Genomic DNA, 19,876 nt, shown 5'->3' on the forward strand with positions numbered 1-19,876 from the left:
TAGAAACAGTGTCAGCAAGTCTTGTGCAGGTACATCACTTGAAATAATTCTTTACAAGCTGCTTTCTTCCTAAACCATGTCACTGAATATTAAGTTTTTAGCAGGGAACATCAGCACTTTCTTTAAAAATCTGCACCAAGCACTAAATGCTACATATGATACAACTCAAGCGTCCGTTCTGTAAAAGCTCTGCACTTACATACCATTCACCAGCCCACTTGGGAAGGTAACAAAGGAAACACTGCTCAGAGGAAATCTGACGGAAAAGGACAAAGCCTTAGGTTCAAGCTCAAGCTACAATGCAACATCACAGTGACAGAAAGCCTCTGCGCAGAACATTTCTGCTCACGCCTTCCCAGCCAGCATCCAGATGACTCCCTTTTCCATATAAATCAATGAAGAGAGGAGATTGTCCAGCCAAAACTATCCAATCCCCCATTACAAGTGGGGAGGGGTGGGGAACACATCTGTATGCAGCAGATTTCTTCATCATAACACAGCAACCAGCACCTTTGGGAAGGGTGGACCTTCGCTCCTGGGCCACAGCCAAATAAACCCAACCCACATCCCACTGCATTGTGCGTCTCATCCAGCATGGTCTGCTGTCTGGGCTCATTTTCCATCTGGCTTTCAAAAGAGCTGGAAGGAAAGTACCTTCTTTGGGGGAGTCCACTCCTCCTTCTTTGGCATAAAGGCAGTGTCCAAATCATTGGATTCCAAGAGCTTTTTAGTGGGCTTCCTTTGACGCTTGCTTTCGAAGTTTCCTGCAATGAAACTCTTCGTATTAAACAGGGGTTTTATTCTCTTCAACCAGACTAAGACCACTAAGCAAACACCAGCCAGCAGTACAAAACAATCAATTTGCTTCACCTTGTCTTTGGGATCATAAGCTCCTTGGGCAGAGATGCCAATTACCTGTTTCTGTACAACTTTCACAAAAACAGACCTCTGTCCGCCATGACCTTCAGGCATACCTCAATATTTAATATAAAAATCTACCCACAGAAGACAGTCTATGAAGTTAACGCCAGGAGGTAACACATCTTGGCAGTGCAGTTCAGATCGTAATTTCCCAACCACTTTGATCTGCATAAGCCAGTCCTACCACCGACACACACAGCCCTGCTTCCACTCCCACGCCAGCATTCGTGCCGCACGTAGTAAACAGGCTAAAGGACACACTCCTGGTTAAAACTACCTGGGAAAAGACACCCCAAACAAACTAGCTGTAACCTGCACCATTTCCTACTCAAGCTTTTTGCTGGCACTCAGCAGGCAACAAGCTGCTAGACCTGGGCTCATTCACACTAATTTTGGAAACAGTATAAACTTAAACCAACAAGGAAATGACGATGTTACAAGTGCAAGACACTCCAGAGAACAGCTACCCGTCCTACCCTGTTCATCGGCTTGCTTTATCAGCCTTGGCTGTGTCCTTTCTGTGACAGCCGCCTCTGCAGGCACTGCTTACGCAGACACCTAATGGAGGGACAACATGGCATCGCTCTCAAGGCAAGCCTCTGCCCACAGCTTGGTCTCTGTGTGCTTCAGCAAGAGGTGAGTTTTCTCGGGAGGGGGAACAGCTGTGCAACCTCTGCATACTGCACGTTTGCTCCCACTGCTGGGCCCGGTACTGTTCTCCTGCATCTCCAACCTCGGGTTCACATCCCCTGGTTTTTCCTCCTTTAATCCTCTCCAACTTTCCGTTTCCATCTGACGCCCACAAGCCCCCAAAGGCAATCCCTCTACCCTCAAACATAACAGACTAACTCACCTCCCAGTGACCACACCTCTCTGCCTGCTCGGTCTAATTTTTTTGACCATAAGCCCTTTAGAACGGGAACAGTGTTCCCTCCAAATTAGCACAGCCAGACCATCAGGGCTTTAACCCTGGGCATGTCTTTAGACGCCACCAGAGAATGAATGCACTGCAAAGCAGACCCCGATACCGACTCTGCTGGAAAGGGGCAGGGCCTGTCAGACCACACTTGCTCTTTGTATACTGTGCCTTACTGAAAGTTAAGGCCGTGGCTTGCTGCTAGTACAAGCCTCTGACAATTTCTACAGATGCTTAGAGCCTCCAAGTAAAAAAAGTTTTTCCAGAGGGATCTGTGTGTTACAATCCCCCGAGCTCACCAGGAGCGCAAAAGGCCACCAACGAGCTATGCGGATTAGACCTTGCGCATCAACCGCAGCACAGCAATGTTCCTCCAAAGGGTTTTAACAGCAGCAAGAGACCTTCAAGCTAACGGAACGCCACCGTTCGCAAGCACAGACAGCAAGGGCTCAGAGAAGGAGTTGCGACCTTCTTCATTTGGACAAAAGGGTGCCAGGACCTAAGGAGGACCATCATACAGTACAGAAAGCTAAAAGCCTAAGTGTAATCATCAGCTCACTGGGTCACTTGCTGCACCTGCCCCCTCTCCCTTCCCAGCACCAGGAACGGTCACTGAATGAAGTAACGCAAAAACAAACTAACCGGGCAACAGCTACTAACCTTTTCACTCTGACCAAAGCAACCATTTCCACTGAACTTCTAACACGGTCACTTACGGCAGCAGAATCACACAACCTCCCACTTACCCGATTTCAGGAATCTCTCATCTGCATCTGGAGAAGCAGAAACTTCAGACACATCCGAGGAAGACAGCACCAGCTCTGGAAAATCTGATGGTCCTTCTAGAAGTTGATCAGTGGGACGGGATCCTAGTTCTGAAAAGGAGCACTCTGCTTCAAGGACGGGAGGGGACTCTTTGGCTGAAGATGGAGTTGAAACCAAAGAACTCTGTCCCCGCTGGGTGTCTCTCTCAGGACTGCATTGTGCAGGAAGACCTCCTTCAAATTCAGACCTCACCACAGAATTCACCTAGCACAGCGAAACACGTTGGTGAAAACATTCATCCTGCACAGCACCGCACGCAGCAAGAACACGTCAGAAGCACACAGACCAGAGCCCCAGAGTAATAACCATGAAGAGCACATTAGCCTTCACCCACCTTTTGCAATTGCTCCTGGCCTTTCTTTGATTTTTTCTTGGGTGCAAATAAGTGATCATATTCTTCTGCATATTCCAGAAGCCGTTTACTTGGCTTTCTAAGACGTTTCCTCTCTGAATGTACTAAGAAAAAGGAAAGCAGCTTCAAGACTGTGTTTCTGAGACGATCACAAGACAAAATTCTACTCATGATCCGTAGGTAACAGTTGCTCCTGCCTTCTCTTCCAGAGGCTCCATGTGGGAAGAGCCCTGATATTTCTTTCTCTTTGATACAGCCTTATAATTTTTGAGCTTCCTATTTTCCACAATCCTCCCATGTCAGGTGGGATTTTTAAGGACCTAAGGGACTTCAAACAGTTCAGATAAGAAATCAAAAAAACACTGGATACCTGACTGAGAGGTTCCCGCAATCCGACCCAACGTGTCCGTAGACAAACTACATCTAACCTTCTTGCAGTACTTCTACCAAAACCTAAGTCCACAAGCAACTCAAGACTCATCATGCTACTTTTGCTTTAACCCGGACTCCTCTGGTTTTAGTACAGGTGCACAGGAAAACACTGTTTTCCCATAACATGGTTCAGTCACTAGTTTCGCGAGTAACACATAAAAGCCTAACTCCTTCCCTTCCCTCCTCCCTGGTATGTTTTTGTATATACTACAGGAGCTTTGTGTTCCCCATCTGCTGCTCCAAGTCCATTTATTGCCTTTGCTTCCCGACAATAGATTCCACAATGAGACCAGGGAGTGAACGGTCCTCGCCAGCGACTGGGCGCTCTTCAGGGCTCAGATGTCTCTGTTTGCACAACGCTGCAGCGTCGCAGGGGAAACCCAGTAACAGGTATTTCCTCGATCTAAACCTATCCACCCAGGCTGTAACACCCCAACACCTGGCAAGCCACTAAAGAAGAGCCCTGATGCCCTAAGTCACCTCTGCTCGGCAAGCTGATGCCAGTTTAACTCTTTTTCCTCACTTCCCAGAATACTGCTGAATTTTCCCCTTTATTAGTTTTCAAAATTATTAAATAATATTGTCAAAAGATTTCTCCCTGTCACAAAAACATTTGTGGTCTCTTGGAAGTTTAGGAACAAATAGCAGATATTCTCTTTGCTTCTTTTCATGTGTAGGAGGTGGCTTTTTCTTCTTTAAAACGGAAACATTTTATAACAAAGCATTCCAGTGCAGCACTTCAGAACAGGGATGTTGGACAAGATTGCTACACTTTATTGTGGCTTTGTGGTTAAACAAGCACGAAAACGTCAAACTTGGCCAAAAGAGAAGAAAGGAACAACTTTCTCAAACACAGCTATTTTCAGCCTCTATTAACGCTCTGCCCAGGTGTCTGGGTGAAACGCACACTTAGCGCATGACCAGTTACAGGCTGAGCATCCTCACCGGGCAACTCTTTAGAGCCCCGCAGCAGAGCACAGCGTGTGCCAGAAGGGCTGGCTTAACTGCATTTTTTTTCCCCCAAAACAAACCCCATACAAGAATCCCGTATGCAGTCTGATGGGCAGTGACAAATCACGTACCTGATGAAACTATTAGCTATAAAAACATTTTAAGTCAGCAAATTCCACCGATCTTCACTTCTGGCTTATTTGCTCTAACTCGCACCACAAAGTTAGTAGCAAAAATGTGCCAAATGTTGCCATTCAACTACGATGAAGACTTTACATAGTTTGAGTTTAGTGGAAATTACACAGTTGTGACAGCAGTCTGTTGTGATCTCTTACACTGGTACTCTGCCTGCTGCGGACGAGGATTAGCCGCGTCTTCTCGAAGCACTGGCAGAGGCAACCCCTCCCCTTCTGTAAGCTGCAGCCAGTCTAACTTCCAGCATCATCCTACTTTCCATGTAATTGCCCTCGCCTGATGGAAAAGGAAGGCTGGTTTCCACAAATGGGCTTTTCACAGCATTAGAGGTTTACTCGCTACCGCCAGCGCGCTGGGGGTCCAACAGCGGCCAGACCGCTCCTCCTCATAGCGCAGGGGCTCCGGTGCCTCCCCATCGCACGTTCATATTGATAAGCTTCAGGTGCACTTCAAGGCTCACGTGCTGCTTAGGGCAGGGGAATTAGATTACACTGCGGTTTCTGATCTGTCACTTCTACAAGCAAACCAGGCCCTCGCTGCATCCCTGCGCGCAGTACCAGGGCAGCTCTGTGCTCCTCTCCACCGATGCCGCCTTGCCCAGGAGCCTGCTGCCTTCCTCTGCCGCTTCTCCCCTCTTAACATTACTACCTCTTAGCAGCTCTTCTTCTCTAGCTCTCTCTGTAGGCTTGCATCTACATCTTACACAGTAACATACAGGGATGCTTCAAGTGCAAAAACTATCACGAAGCCACGAGAAATGGCTGATCTTAGTGCAAATGAGGAACTTGCCCCCTCCAGCACTGCGACGCTCCTGCCACAGAGCCCCGACAGCCCCAGAGCAATGAGCATCCTCTCACCTCCGCTGTGAAGGCTTAAGTCCTCAAAAACACGCAGCTACAGCCAGAGGAGTCAGTGAATGATTCAGCTTGTCATGATTTCAAACCAGAACTTTTACCCTGTGCTTTACACCCCCTGGGCTTGTTTTCTGTGCCTGCTGTGACTCGCCTTGGGCAGGTCCTATGGCCACTAAGCCCAGAGCTGCCTTTTTCACACAAACAGAGGCAGGCAACCTCCAGCAACCCCTAACAGCAAACTATACACACCAAGATGCGCACTGAGGTAAGTTGTCAAACAGCCCCAACTTATGCTTTAAATGAAAAAGTACAAAATGTATACAAATACACACTCTGGCGCAAGTCCAGCTCCCTTACCCTTATGCAGATAGGTTCAAAATTCTGTCAAGTTATATTAAATTGTGACATTGCAATACATTAGAGCACTTTAGTTTGGTGAAATCTATGTAAAAACCCCATTTTGTTGTTATCATTCAGGTTTGCTTCCCCGGATTCTTTGCAGAAGCCTGAGGATGGCATATGTCGAGCGTGGTTCTGCCAAACCTATTCCCTACACACACACGTACCTTTTTTTTTTTTTTTTGACTTTAACCAAACGTCCCCATCTCTTTGGGAGAGGCAGGGTTGTCTGGCCTTTGGTCCGCAGAAGACGACTCCTTCCTCGATCATTTCCCTTCTAGTGATGCTGCTGCCTTACTTCTGCCCGCCACCTTCCAGACCCACCTCCAGCCCAGCCTCCCTGGCAGCTTCCCCCTTTTCTGCTCTCCCTTCACCCCTCAGGCAGCCACACCACAGCTGGAAATTAGATCTGTGGGATTCCCCAATTCCTTATTAGCAGCTAATAAAATTCCACGCTAAAACGCAAAAAAACTCAATGCATTGTCTTGCTGAAATCCTACAGAACAAACCAAAAGACAAACTCAACATCAAATAGCAATAGGAAAAAAAAAAAAAAAAAAGCAGCCATTGAGGCTGTTTCCCACAGCTTTCTAGTGCTGATCTATCCAGCTAACACCAAGCACGTGGCTCTAAGCAACACATTATGAAGGTGTTAAGTTTAAAAAAAAAAAAAAAAAGAAAAAAATCCCAAACTCAGAAGGATGCTTATTTTACTTTTCATTGCGGAGGAACTCATGACCTGTGATGTATTTAAACTTTCTGACCAAAAAGCTAAGCAAAATCCCATAACTGCTCCTCCTCCTTTGTGCTCTGTGCTTACAGAGAACCCAAAAGGTATCACGCTTTCTTCAGCTCAGAGGTACACATCTCCATGTTGTCAAACAGCCCCAACTTATGCTTTAAATGAAAAAGTACAAGACGTATACAAATACACACTCTGGCGCAAGTCCAGCTCCCTTACCTTGTGCAGAGAATTCAGACTGGGGAGCAAAGTTGCCAAGCTCTGTTTCTGAGTCCATCACACTGTTGTTTGGCTTACCACACACATTCAAACGTTTCTCAACTAAGTCTAAGTGATTCTCACAGTCCTGATCTGTCAGGTCTCCCTCAAGCACCTTTGAATGAGGGGAATGCCTACGTCCCAAGCACTCATTTCCCTTCAGTGAAAAGCCACGAGAATTCAGGCCAAAGGCACTCTCCAAGTTTCCTTGATCCCTAGATCTACTGATGTGCTTATTAGATCTAGCACTGCTTTGGTTAAAACGCTGCCACCGCTTTTTGGGTGCTACGTGATTTATATCATTAGACTCATCACCAAGAGAGCTCTCACTATTTGCCTCTGAATCCAAGTCTGGACTCTCCCCATTTTCAGCAGAAGTGCAGCTCTCAATATTTCTACCAGCTTCAGGTCTCCTTCCAATACGATCTAAATTGTCATCAGATAAACAGGCAGAGTCTTCATCAGTTGAATGTTCTGTTAAATCAACAGACTCTTTCCTCTCAGTATCTTCTGCTTCATTACCTAGAGGACTGGTAACCAAACTGTGAACACGGAATGCACGTTCTCCTGAATCTCTGGATAACCGACTTAGCAACTTACTTGGCCCTCCTGGTTTTAAGTCCTTTCTGTTTGAAACTGTTTTATCTCCAAGCTTTGATGACTGCTTAGATTTTGAACAGTTGCGTTTGGGCACGCAATTTGTGCCATTTGTCCCAGAAACAGCAGTACTCGCAGGCTCCCTTTTACTAGTACCAATCCCCATCAACTTGGTTGGAGGATTGCGTGAAAATGAGGAGTTGCTTATAGCGGAGTTTGGATTTACTGTTTCCTGGACACAATCTCCATTTTTTTCTAGTTTATATGGGGGACCTACAATAGACAAGGACTTCAGATCACTCGCAGAATTGCTTCCAGAACCATCAGCTGTGCTGGTATTTCGAAACGGGACTATATTTTGACCAGTCATCAGTTGCTGCTCTTTTGTCTTACTGTCATGCATATCCTTCAACATCATTAACAAGGTGCTGAATTTGTAATCTGGCTCAATAGGCAAACGACCGTGACCAGAGGCAGAAGAGAAGAGTAAAGGTACTGTGGCCTTTGGAGCGGTAGAGTCAGTAGCATCATCATTCATGGACCGGTAAGACAGTTCCTTCAGCTCTGACAAGACGTGTTTCACCACAGCCGTTTCTATTTCGGCAGAATCCCTGGTTTTCTCATGCATGTTGTTTAACAGTTTCTGACCGTCAACTTTTCCGCTTCTCTGAAGAGAATCTCTCTGAAGGCCAGAGAAACCTTTGGTATCAGAAGAGCAGCGATTCACACCACCCTCCTCTTCTGCAAGAGAAGGCTCCAACCCAGCAACTTTTTCTTTATGTTTGCATTTGATACTCCTGGTTCGGGGCAGTTTCATGCTTTTCGGTTTTAAGATCGCTTGATTTGCAACAGCAGGCCAGGAGCTGTCCTTGGAAACACTTTGGGGAGTAGTGTGCTTGTTTGCTAAGGAAAGATTGTCATTTCTCACATCTGAAGAACACTCAAGAGCTGTCAATGACATCTCAGCATCAGAGAAGCCTACTTCAAGCTCCCCATCTGCAAATTCAGCATCAAGTCTGCTGGTTACTGAACCTCCCAGAGGTTTGCGATCTCTGTATGACTTCTTCCTGGCCCTTCTGTTGCTCTTCTGAGAAAGATACATGGAAAGCTTAATGTTTCCACTTGACGTCATAGGAAATTCCTTCTCCACTTTATCTGAAGAATCACTAACTTCAAGAGCACTAGAGGCTCTCTCTGAACTTTGGTCCATGGTATCTACATCGCTGTTCCCACCGTCTGAGAGGGAAGAGGATGAATCTGATTCAGTTTGCTTTTTCTCAATACCAGCATCAGATGCAGAATAGTGTATTTGTAATTTGGAACTGCACAAAATGCCCAGGGAGCTCTTCTCTCTCTCTAAAGATGCGCTGGAAAACAAATCCCCTTGGAGAGTGTTCTTCAGAGCATCACTTTTACAATTCTCATAGTCTGGTTTCAAAGGTGTCTTTTCAAAACGTCTTTCTCCAAAGGAGGAAAGCAAATGGTTTTCCCTGGTGCTACTGGATGCTGTTAAGCTGCTGGCAATCCGGCGAAGTTCATGAGATGCGTGTTTATCTGGTAGGTCCCCAACAATCATGTTTCTAACTATGCTCTCTGGCGTTTTTTCTTTGATTTCTCCCCTAGATGCTTCCCCTCTTGCGCCACTCTTTTTTACTCTAGTCCTTTTTCTGCTGTCAGAGCTTTTTTTCATATGTGGCTTAATGTGCAATTTTCCTTTTTCACTGGCCGGGTGTCTGGAGTCAAACGCCAAGGATTTAAAGCAGCCGTTCAGCTGCCTGTCCCTTTCTGCTCCAGGGCCATTGGCATAGTATTCCGACTGTACTTCCTTCTCGCTGTCCAGCTCACTGGAGTTCTGGCTGCACTTTTGATCCTCTGGCCCCCCGAGAAGAATGTCTTCTGCCTGTCCAACACTGACTTCCCATTTAGCCATAAATCTCTGAGGAACCTTGAAGTTGGAGGAGACAAAAAAAAAAAAAGAGAAAGAACAAATTTGAGTGTGTAACCAACAAAACAGAAGTGAGACCGAGGTGCTCAAGGTGCAGAACAGAGTGACAGTCTTGCACTTTGCCTCTTAAAGACAAATCACAGGGATTCCCAGAGACTGTGCCTAGCGGACACAGAAAACACTGCCCCCGGGTAAGTACTCTGAACTCCTGCTGAGCCTAATAAAAATCCCTGTGCATTCCCAAAGCAGCAAAAAGGTCCCTGCAAGCACAGGTTTCCCAGGAACCAGATGTCCTGGCATCCCAGCACACCCTGAACACAACAGCCTGTAAAAGGGAATGCATATGGTATGGATCCCTGGCACAAAAACGCAAAGCGACAGCCAACAAGCCTCTCAAGGCAAATGCAGCATCATTTTCCCCAAAATATTGAGCAGACATGTTTGCTTTGCTTGTTCTTCATTCTCCCTGCGCCCCTTTGAATCCAGAGCACGATTCAGTCTTCCCTCTCCAACAACTCACGTTAGTACAAACATGAGATACACACGCATCTAAAGTGTACTCTTATTATCAAATTCAAGCCATCCATTACTGAGAAGTCTCCCAGCTTTAACTCTGTACCTTCAATATAAAACAAAAACGCGTACTGGACAGGAACCTCTGCTAACATCTAAAATGAGAAAGTAACTTGTTTCTTACCTGCATGTGCAGTTTTTGGCTGCACAACAGCAAATCAAAGGCTTCACAACTGCTCCTAAAATCAAACCCAATTCCAAGGCAGGAGGAACAACTCAAATTTCTGACACTTTTCCTTTAAAAAGTAAACCACACCAACAAAATCTCAGCATGTTAAAAATGTTTTGTGGAGGCTCACAGCAAACCAGCCAAATACTCTCAGCCTCGCATCAGGTCTTGGCTTCCAGGGATGTAAACCGGAACATTTATGCAAGAAAAAAACATTTGATTCCCGTCTACTGCAGCCACACTGGCACCTCCATTTACATATAGGATGAGGTGCTGTGCAGCACTTCCGTGGGAGCACGTAACTAGTTGTTAGGGGCTGGGCACCCAAGGAGAGAAGTTCTTCAGGAAGATAATGAACATGGCTTGGAAAACCAAATGAAGCATTACACCCAGGGACTCACATCTGCAAGAGCACGTTTAATCCGATGGCTTTGCGCTAACACAGGTAAAGTACATAACTGCTAATAAACCTATTGGAAAAAGAAAAACCAGACACCATTGCCTAGTGTGACTGTCTGCTCTCCTCCAGTAACGCAGTGGCCTCCGTACTTCTTCATTTGAGCAATTCTAAAGAGTTAATTTCTCCAGTCCCCTTTCTTAAGACACAGACCAGACCCCCGTGTCACATTACATTATACTGGCTACAACTGCTCAGGGCTGTTATGTTTGGAAACGGAGATGACGCGACGAGCCACAAAACTCACTCCCACAGGCTCCCTGACAACGCGTTTTCCAAGTCAAATTATAAGTCCTAACAGGTTTCTATAAAGAGAATTACTGAAGCAGGGCTAAAAACCCCCCTGCTTTATCTCAGTCAGTGATCTAGTGAAGCGTGCAACTCCACCTCTGCTTCAGATCAGCCAAAAGAGGCTGCCAGAGAGCACAGGAAGCTATTTAGAAGCACTGTAATAGACATCAGGAGAGGGCTGCGCCGCCAAAGAGATCTCACACCTGACTCCTCTGCCTCTCAGAGCTGTCTAGGGCAATAAAAGCAGCAGGCCACACCCCAACATAAAAGAAAGCCCAGAAACTCCTGGCAGCTTATAAACTATGCTTGTTGTAAGGATGCGAAGAACCGCTTCCCTGGCCCCGTTGCTGCAGTCACTGCCACAGAAGAAAGCTGTCAGAGTGCAATTCCAGGCATAAAGGAATACTTTGCACTGAGCAGTTTCAAAGAATCAAACACACACTAGAGAAAACAGATCTTTCACCTTATGTTTGTAGCCTTTTTCCTTTTGCTTTCCTCTTCTCCGAAGAACAGGCAGCTCTTCAAACTGATGTCTTCCTTCAAAGAGGACAATAGCTTTCCCAGCAACCCAGGTTTTCTCTGAAGGTTCTCCTAAGGCATCCACATAGTACTCTCGGTACGGTCTCCGATTGGAAACTATTTTGAGAAATTTAACAAAATTAACCCCTTGCATGTAACAGAATAAAGACACGTAAAAAGAATCGCAGAAAGCAGTAACAATCTGCTAGTACTTTTTGCTTAATAACATTCCCACATGAACGCCAGTTCTGGGGATTTCTAGTCAGTACTAAGAGAGGCTCCTTTGATCTCTGCTGTCTATGTTCTGTGTTGCTACTCTCTGTTTCTGAATACATATTTTTTTTCTTACAAACAACTGATTAACAGGTCTAAGATGGGTCATCTCCCTAAAGCAAAGACTACAGTTTGGCTACACAAAAAAAAAAAGCAGAAAATATCCGAATATTTGTTTTCCTTGAGACACACAACATACTAGGCTGGACATTTCTTCTTTGCTACTCCCCAGTTATGACTGAACAGTCCAGTTCACTTGACCATTGGGAAAAGGCAACAGTGTGCCAGCAACACCCAGAAACGGCACCCTTCTGCATAGGATTTACTCACACAGGTCAAATCTCACCCACCACAATATAACGCATCTTGTTCAATGCTCTGTTACTGAACAAACTCTTATTTAGGACATAAAATATTAACAGCAGCATTGAAGTACGTATACACAAGCACACACACTCTACAATGACTGGTGCAAGATGACGAAGTGTTAGTTGTAATGATTATCTCCATACTTTGGGCACGAAGGTGCAGAGCAAAAGAAACTCAGTCATAAGGGCACAATCAAAGAATTTTCAAAGGTGCTTTCTGTGCAAGAACGCTGAACACACACGGTACAATTAGAACTGAACCAGTACTGGGTGTGCTGGTGAAAAAAAGACAGGTTACAGGCATTAGAACAGAGCAAACGAGGCTTGAACAAGGGATATAAACTCCCTGCCTTTCGCTGCGCTGTGTGCTTCATGTTCTCCTGGGAACACCTTCACCCTCTGAACACGCAGCCGAGACGAGACGTCAGAGCCCAGTTGGCTTGTGCTGCCTCTTCCAAGAGTGCCAGCACAGTGCGGCAGCCTGGCATTTAGCGCTGCCAACACTGACGTTGTGATCAAGACCACGGAGAGGTGGTCCCAGGTGACCACGGCAACATCAAACGAAGGGCAAAGATGACAGACTTCATCCATCCCAATCGCAGTACTGGGACTCAAGGCACTGAGCCTCAATCTTCCAGCTCCAAAAGTCTTCAAGTCAACAGTTTGCCAGGAAAACTGCTTTAAACAAAACACCATGCCTCAAACCCATGAGAAGAGGTTTTTGCACAAGTGATGAGTTTGAAGCGACCTGCCTTGTTTTGAAGGGCTCGTTCCCTTGGCAACAGGAGAGCCAAGCCAGGAGGACCATGCTTCCTACTGTGCACACAGAGCCCCAGCAGCTCCCCCGGCACACAAGCACCAGAGTTCAGACCCAGCCGCTCCGCCACCTCGGCATCGGGGAGCGGAGATGAGCAGATTACATACAACCACAACTGGAAAATGAAATTTTCCCCAGAGCTCTATTGGTTTGAACACAGATAAAACACGATGGGAGGGGGAGTCTATCATGTAGCTGGAGATCAGACCTTGCTGGAATTTGTCAATAGCATGTTTCCTCCCTGCAGAATTCCTTTATTAGAAATCATCATAATCACCATACACAGGCTAATAGGAGATTACTGGACAGCTATATACATTAAACCCTGTCCAAAATTTCATGGGGGGTGGGGGGGAGAAAATACGTCTGGCATATCTTCTGGCAACACCTTCAATAGGAATGTGAGAGCTCAAAAGGGACTATTTAAAACAGCACACTCAGTATTACCTAGAATCGGGATGAACGCCTTCTAAAGAATGAAGGGGAAGGAGGAGAAATAGCAAGTAGGATGACTACAGCAACCAGACTTGGGGGTGACGTAAGCACAATGCAGGAAAAGGTACTTCATGTCTCTAGAGAAACAGCAGAAGGCTCCGAGTTGATGACCACGTGGAAAAAAGTCTACCCGCTCTCAGCACTTGGTTCTTAGGCTGGCAAGGGCCACAAAAACTGGAGAGAAATACATCAGTGAGTGGCAACCTCACCAGTCTACAGAGCTGTCAGTGGCAGAGGGCACCGGTTCAAGGGGTTTCCAGTTGCCTACAGAACAAAAAGAATCAGAAGGGGAATCCAGGAACAAACAACCAACCCTTTCTATTTGTGGCAGTCTCCTCATGGCAGCTAGTATTATCCTAAAAGCACTGTGAGAGCCTTCAAATGAGCTGCAATTTCCAAACAAGCACTGTTCTCTCCATCGCTCACCTACACTTCCCTGCCTTAAGTTTGTAAGACTCTCTTTTCCTGGCTCTCCCCTACGTTCATGCATGCACAGCTCTGTCTTATTTCCCTCGTCTCTTCCCCTCAGACTCAGCTGGCTCTTCGTCTCTGACACACTATGCCCTAAACTTTCACATACATGGCTCCATCTCCACATTTTTCCAATATTTCCCCATAAACAGCCCCTTGCTTCCTTGTGCCAAACAAGACCAAAAAGAAACAGTAAATCTCACTTCCTCTCACACATTCCCACCACACCTTCAGGCACTCAACAGCTACACTGGGCTAGCCCACACCCCACCTCTCAGCCTCTCCAGCCTCCTGTTCTCCAAGCCTGGACGACCCTCCGTGTCCTCACACTCCAGGCTTCCCAGCTCTGCTTGCCCACCTGTTGCACCTCTGCATCCTCATCTCCCTCATCCAACTCTTTTTTTCTCTGCCCTTTCGCTGCATCCCTTTTTCAAGGGGCTGCTCTTTCTTCTGCACCGCCCCTGAGCTCAGCCCCGCTACTCATCCTCCCTGTGCTCTGGGAAGGAAAGCCTACATGTCTAACAGCTATCCGTGCCACTTCCATCAGCCTCAGCCCTGTCTTCCTCCTGTCACCTCCCTGGATCTAGGTCTACTTTATAGGTCCAGGTCTTCCACAGTACAGTCTATTTCTTCATACCTTTCAAGGGCCAGAAATGTTTTTTTAATTCATTAAAAACTGCAGCACCCTGCCATACACAACGCCTCCACTTTGTGGTCTGAGGAGATACAGTACCTTTCATTTTTGAGTGACAGTCCAGCACTGGGTCATGACAAATTGTGCATGGCCACCATGGGCGTCTGTTGAACTTGGCCCAAACAAGATCCCCAACTTCATACTTCACTGGAGTAGGTTTCTTCTTGGCTCGGATCTTTGGGGAAAAATCAGAACACAAGAAATCACTAAAGCTCCAGATGCTTTTAAAAGAGATTTGCCTCCCCCCTGTGTGCAGATTACATCTGGCCACCAGAGACATTTACATTAAAAAGCAAGTCCTGATTTTACTTAGTGGCTCCTACACCTTCAAAGAACACAATGGTTCTCCCCATTCTTTGTAAAGAACAAAACAATAAACCAGGATTTGAGGGGGGTTTTGTGTGTTTTTTGGTTTTTTTTTAAGTAAGGAACATGACCTCTGGTAAATGACTGCACTCAAGCTTCACACATTTGAGCAGATAAATATTTTGGGTCACTACTAGCCCCCATTACTTCACTAACACCAATTTGTTCATTTCAAAGGTTGCAGTATACCAAAAAGTAGTAGTAAGAGACAACAAAATATTCCTGACTGGAAGAAGGTGTTGAGAGCCGCAAATTAAGCATTTATCAAGTGAGAAAAAAAAGTTAGTATGTACAAGGTAAAAACTTCCCTGCTTCTCAGATGTGCTCAGGAAAAAGCTTCATCAAAGTATTTGAAACCGACGGCATGTACAATCAGAAAAAAACCCCAACAACTGATGTCCTAATTTTTAGTTTATATGAGCAGAACTGCCATTGCTCTGCCCCAAAACTACAGAGGAGGAGATGGGGAGCACAACGGCAGTCATCCCGCCTCTAGGAGACGGACAGACACACAGACTTCGCCTGTCTCCAGAACCCACTCACAAGTATCGACTCTGCGGAAACAGACACCCGAACGCACTCCACTTCCCAGGCCCGCGCGGCGATCACAAGAATGTCAAAATCTTTCAACGCACAAAACCCTAACGCTGCCTAATGTCATTTCTGCCTCGCTATTGAAGAGCGGATCCCGCGTTGTTTGCTAAGTATGCACGCTCTCTGGCAGTGTGCTACCAGCAGGACCTCTGCCAAGAAGAGGATTCAGCAGCTTACCGGCGTCGTGACTAATTGAGCCAAGAGGGAGTACAATAGGTTTTCACAGGACACAGGAGTCCCTGTGCCCGGCTGTGGGGTTGTCCTGCCTGTTTACCAGCACCAGCCAACCACTTGTCGCAGGCGGGTTCAGCATTTTAAGAGCTCTAAGAAGTGCTGCAGGTATTATTCTTGCCAATAAGCATCAGCAATATGCTCCTCATTAAAGCTGTCATAGCACAAACATGCACCTTCTCACTTCACTTCTCTGTCCTGCTCACCACCTTTCCCGAGGCACGTCTCTTGCAATTCACAGTTCAACATCCTAGCAACTAAAACCCAACAGACCTCTCTAGTAAAAGGTATATTCCGCTTCAGGTTGAGTTTTATGGCTTTTCTTCATGTGGTTAAAGAAAATACAAAAGGATAAACTCCTCTGTTACAGGAAAAAAAACCAGGTAATGACGTTACAGACTACATTGCTGAAATTCTTCTCACTCAGTCATCAAAAGCCACGCAATAACTTATCGCTGAGCAGGAGCCTCGCTCTGCCTCTGCCCTGCTGAGCCTCCGGGCCACCTCCACGGGCTTTCTGCAACAAAAACAGCATCCAGGAGCTCAGGAACCAGAGGCGCTGCCTTTGCTGGTGCTTTTAAAATGCAGATGCACTTTCAGATGCAAACCCCCCTTTTTTTTTTTTGGTCCATTTCCAGCTTATGTTCTTCTTGTAAATGTGGCTTTTGCCTCTTTTTTTTTTTAACACATTTTTCAACTCTAGGCTTTAAGGGGCATATGTATATCATAACTAATTACCTCAAAGGCAGCACGTAGTACACACACGATGTGTGCATCCTACTGCCAAGGGGAACCTGAGCGCAGTCAGCTGAGCAGTCAGCTGGACGGAGCAGTAAAACTATGCTGGAGATCTGCCAAAGCCATTCACACTGATCCACCTGAGGGACACCCACAACCCCTGCCTAGAGGCAAGTCTGCATTTAAATCAACTCTTTGTCACCCTCTAATACCCCACACAGACGCCTGATGAAAACTGTGGCTTTCAAAAAGCTATTCAGACAACGCTTAAACAGCTACCTCTCTTTCCGCAGCTATTCTCATTCCTCCCCAGTTTGCTCTCTCCCTTCCCCAGCACCAGCAGGCAGATCTTGGCCCCATCGTCACCCACCGGAGTGGAAGAGGCAGATCAGGAATCGCCGTGTTCTGATGCCCCCAGGAAAAGCCCTGCGACAGGACACCCTGCAGCAGGTCACTGCCTCGCACTATTTTCTCTCCACTCCGCCCAAAACCCCACCACCTGGCCAGAGATGCCTTCACATTAAAAAACCAAAACACTAGCAGAGGAGTGAAAGCAGCAATTATCATTTCCAGGTACAGCAAGTCTCTTCCTCTAAACTCTGCTGCGTAATGCCAGAATTACGGCCCCAAAGCATTACTTTCTTGGGTCAGATTCCTATTTCATTCCTATTACAATTAACACTTACTATGCCAAGATCAAGCTGCTAATATATCCCGGTGGCCAAAAATTCAGCCCTGCAATAAGCTGGTTTTTTGTTTGTTTAGGGGTTTTTTTGGTTTTTTTGTTTTTTGTTTTGTTTTTTTTTTTTAAAACACAACTAACTTCAGATGTAGTCTCTACACATGGTCAGAGTACTGTTTACCTACAGAGCATGGAAATGTTCAAGTGTTTAAATAACAAGAAAACTTGCAAGCCACTGCACACCAGGGAGGTACCACATCGAAATTCCAGTGGAGATACACTGAAGGAATTCAACGCAGGTAAGAGACTGGTTCAGTGAGGAAGGGAAGACTCTGCCTTGCTCCGTCGGTGAGCAACACCACATTTTTTGCATTGTTAGATGTTTTCCTGAAAGGAATGAGTGCTGTCTGCTCTGTTACCAACCGTTTGGCACTAATTTGCTGTTCAGATGGGACAAGCTACAGCCTAAACTCTAGACAATACACAGCGTTTCAGATCACTTTGAGCTATTTTTGGAGAGAACCAGAGTGTATGTTGTGGATGTTTTTAATCAAACCCTCTCCACCAATGACCACTGATGCCTGACAAAGGGTTCACAAGCCAAGGTTCAGCATCAGAACACAAACACTTCTACTTTGAAAGCCACCTCCTGAATTTGCCAAACACAACAGTCTGCAGCTCGCTCAGTGAAATACCAAAAGTCAGTGCTCATCTTCACGCGAAAGAGGCTTTCTAACAGAAAGCAAGTATCCCTGCCCGCCTGAAACTCTCACCATCAGGCAAATATGAAACATATCAAGCAAAAAAAGCTTCTATTTCTATGTGATTTTATTACTGTACACACTATCGGTCCTCAACTGTCTCTCACCAATCTTCTTCCCTTGAAAATAACCACATCATTAAAAAGTGACAAAGTAACACTTATGCAGTAACCACTCTTGGCTGTGTCACTTGAAGCTGCTGTTCAAACCATTAATGTTGCTGGAAGAAGTGGCACAAAGTGCAAGTCAACAAAGACACACACGTATGCTGGTAGCCACGGGGGGCACCTTTCCTGCGGCACCGCTCATCTCTGTGTAACAGCCAGAGCAGCACCGTCGTCTCCAGCACAGCGTGGCACGGCTGCAGCCACCCCGTGAGCCCCAACAGCACGACGGGGGACTCAACCATCTTGGGAGAGCCATAGTAAAATGAAACCGTGCACAAAGGGGCAGATATATATATTGTTACAGACCAAGATTTTCAGTATCTGGTACCCAAAGAGCCTAGCTGTCCAGAGTCTAAGCACTGAGCTGCAGCCATCGTGGCCCTGCACACTTCAAATTCAGACCTGCTTTGGAAAGCCGTCACAGAAATGCTTGGCCAAAACAGCCCTATTATAGTTTATTCCTGACTTAATTATAAACATGAAATTATTCAATGAAGCAAGGGACAGAACACGCTTTTGGGGAGAGGCTGAGGCAGCAAAAGAGATTTGTGTGTGAGAAGGATGGAGGAAAGAAAGAAGGAAGCCACTGACCACCAGGAATAATGGAAAAAGATCCTGCCAAGCCTGTTTCAGGCAAGAAGCGGACAGAATCAAAGCCAAGGAAGAAAATAAAAGGAGGCAGCACATCCAAATGATAATTAAACGATAGAGTATAAACAATGACACCAACAGCCCTTTCCGCTGAGTGGGAAGGCAGAAGCACAGCAGATACCTGCCCAGGGCCCTGCAGCAGGAGCATGGGATATCTCGGCATATCTTGGGATATCTCGTGAGCAGATCTCACCCCAGGAGCAGCTGTCAGGTAAGTCACAACCTGCACACGAGCCAGCACAGACAGCAGCAACAATTCTGCCCCATACGCTCCCGCTGCTTTCTTCAAACCTTCTCGTTCCTGGGGCAGCAACTCTCACACTTCTCTCTGCAGCCCACCTACCCCCAGGATTACAAACAAGCTGCTCCCAATACCTACTTCTTACTAGTTAGAACTGGAAGCCCGGGGAGGGTCAGTCCACTGCCTTCCCCACCACCACCTTTTTTTCCTTAAAGTTCAAGGATCGTTAGTCTTTTCCTGAACAAGATGAGATGACAAGGAGTTCATCCAATTCCTAAGAGGCACTAACCCACCCCAGATATGGCTGAAGACCAGCAGCTTTTCATATGGGGCAGGGGGGAGGGGGCAGGAATCTAACAAAGCAAACTTGAGAGAGAGATGACATTTCCAGGCACCTGGATTAGCCTGGGCCAAACACTCTGCTTGAAGTAGTATCTATTAACACAACGAGCCACATGGTTGGTGTCACAGATGCACCACGCCTAGGACATGACACTCCCAACTCCTGCCCATTTCACATCACACACCGGTTATTCACCCTCTGCCCTTGCACAGAAGGGGCAGCAACTTTTTTCTATTAAAAATAAGCACTCTCAGAACTAGCCTGGAAGGGCAAGCTATTCCAAGAGTTTTCTTCAGATGGTGCTTCCCTCCAGCTGAAGTTCAACCTTATGGAGTTAACTTACGACAAAGCAGAGGAGCTTCGACCTCAGTCTTATCCTTCTGTCCTGAGTTCAACACAGCCCCTGTCACTGGGGGGGTCCAGATCCTTTAACTCCCGTGAAGTGAAGCAGCAAGGGCTGCACCTCTGGTACAGCGACTGCTGCTGACAGTCAGAGATAGTTAAAAGTACGACTCCTACCACTGTCCTGCTCTTACGAATGGGAGGATGGAAAAAAGTCCAAGTGATCCGCTGCTCATCATTTCACTC

General features: G+C 46.3%; 1 protein-coding gene across 7 annotated transcripts in view; it reads right to left on the reverse strand.

Moving 5' to 3' along the window:
- NSD1 (nuclear receptor binding SET domain protein 1) overlaps positions 1-19,876 on the reverse strand; it is a 66,061-nt gene that overhangs the window by 33,100 nt on the left and 13,085 nt on the right. For 5 of the 7 annotated variants that reach the window (XM_054217770.1, XM_054217768.1, XM_054217769.1 and 2 more), the window contains exons 3-8: positions 14,554-14,689; positions 11,341-11,513; positions 6,807-9,387; positions 2,997-3,118; positions 2,584-2,866; positions 655-764 (exon numbers count right to left, since the gene is read on the reverse strand). In XM_054217770.1, the coding sequence (XP_054073745.1) occupies positions 655-764; positions 2,584-2,866; positions 2,997-3,118; positions 6,807-9,387; positions 11,341-11,513; positions 14,554-14,689 (3,405 nt within the window). Of the gene's footprint in view, positions 1-654; positions 765-2,583; positions 2,867-2,996; positions 3,119-6,806; positions 9,388-11,340; positions 11,514-13,301; positions 13,537-14,553; positions 14,690-19,876 lie in introns of those variants that run through there. The other 2 variants (XM_054217772.1, XM_054217773.1) reach the window with 2 other exon arrangements.

Source organism: Rissa tridactyla, chromosome 11 (genome assembly GCF_028500815.1).
Source record: "Rissa tridactyla isolate bRisTri1 chromosome 11, bRisTri1.patW.cur.20221130, whole genome shotgun sequence".
Lineage (NCBI taxonomy): Eukaryota > Metazoa > Chordata > Aves > Charadriiformes > Laridae > Rissa > Rissa tridactyla.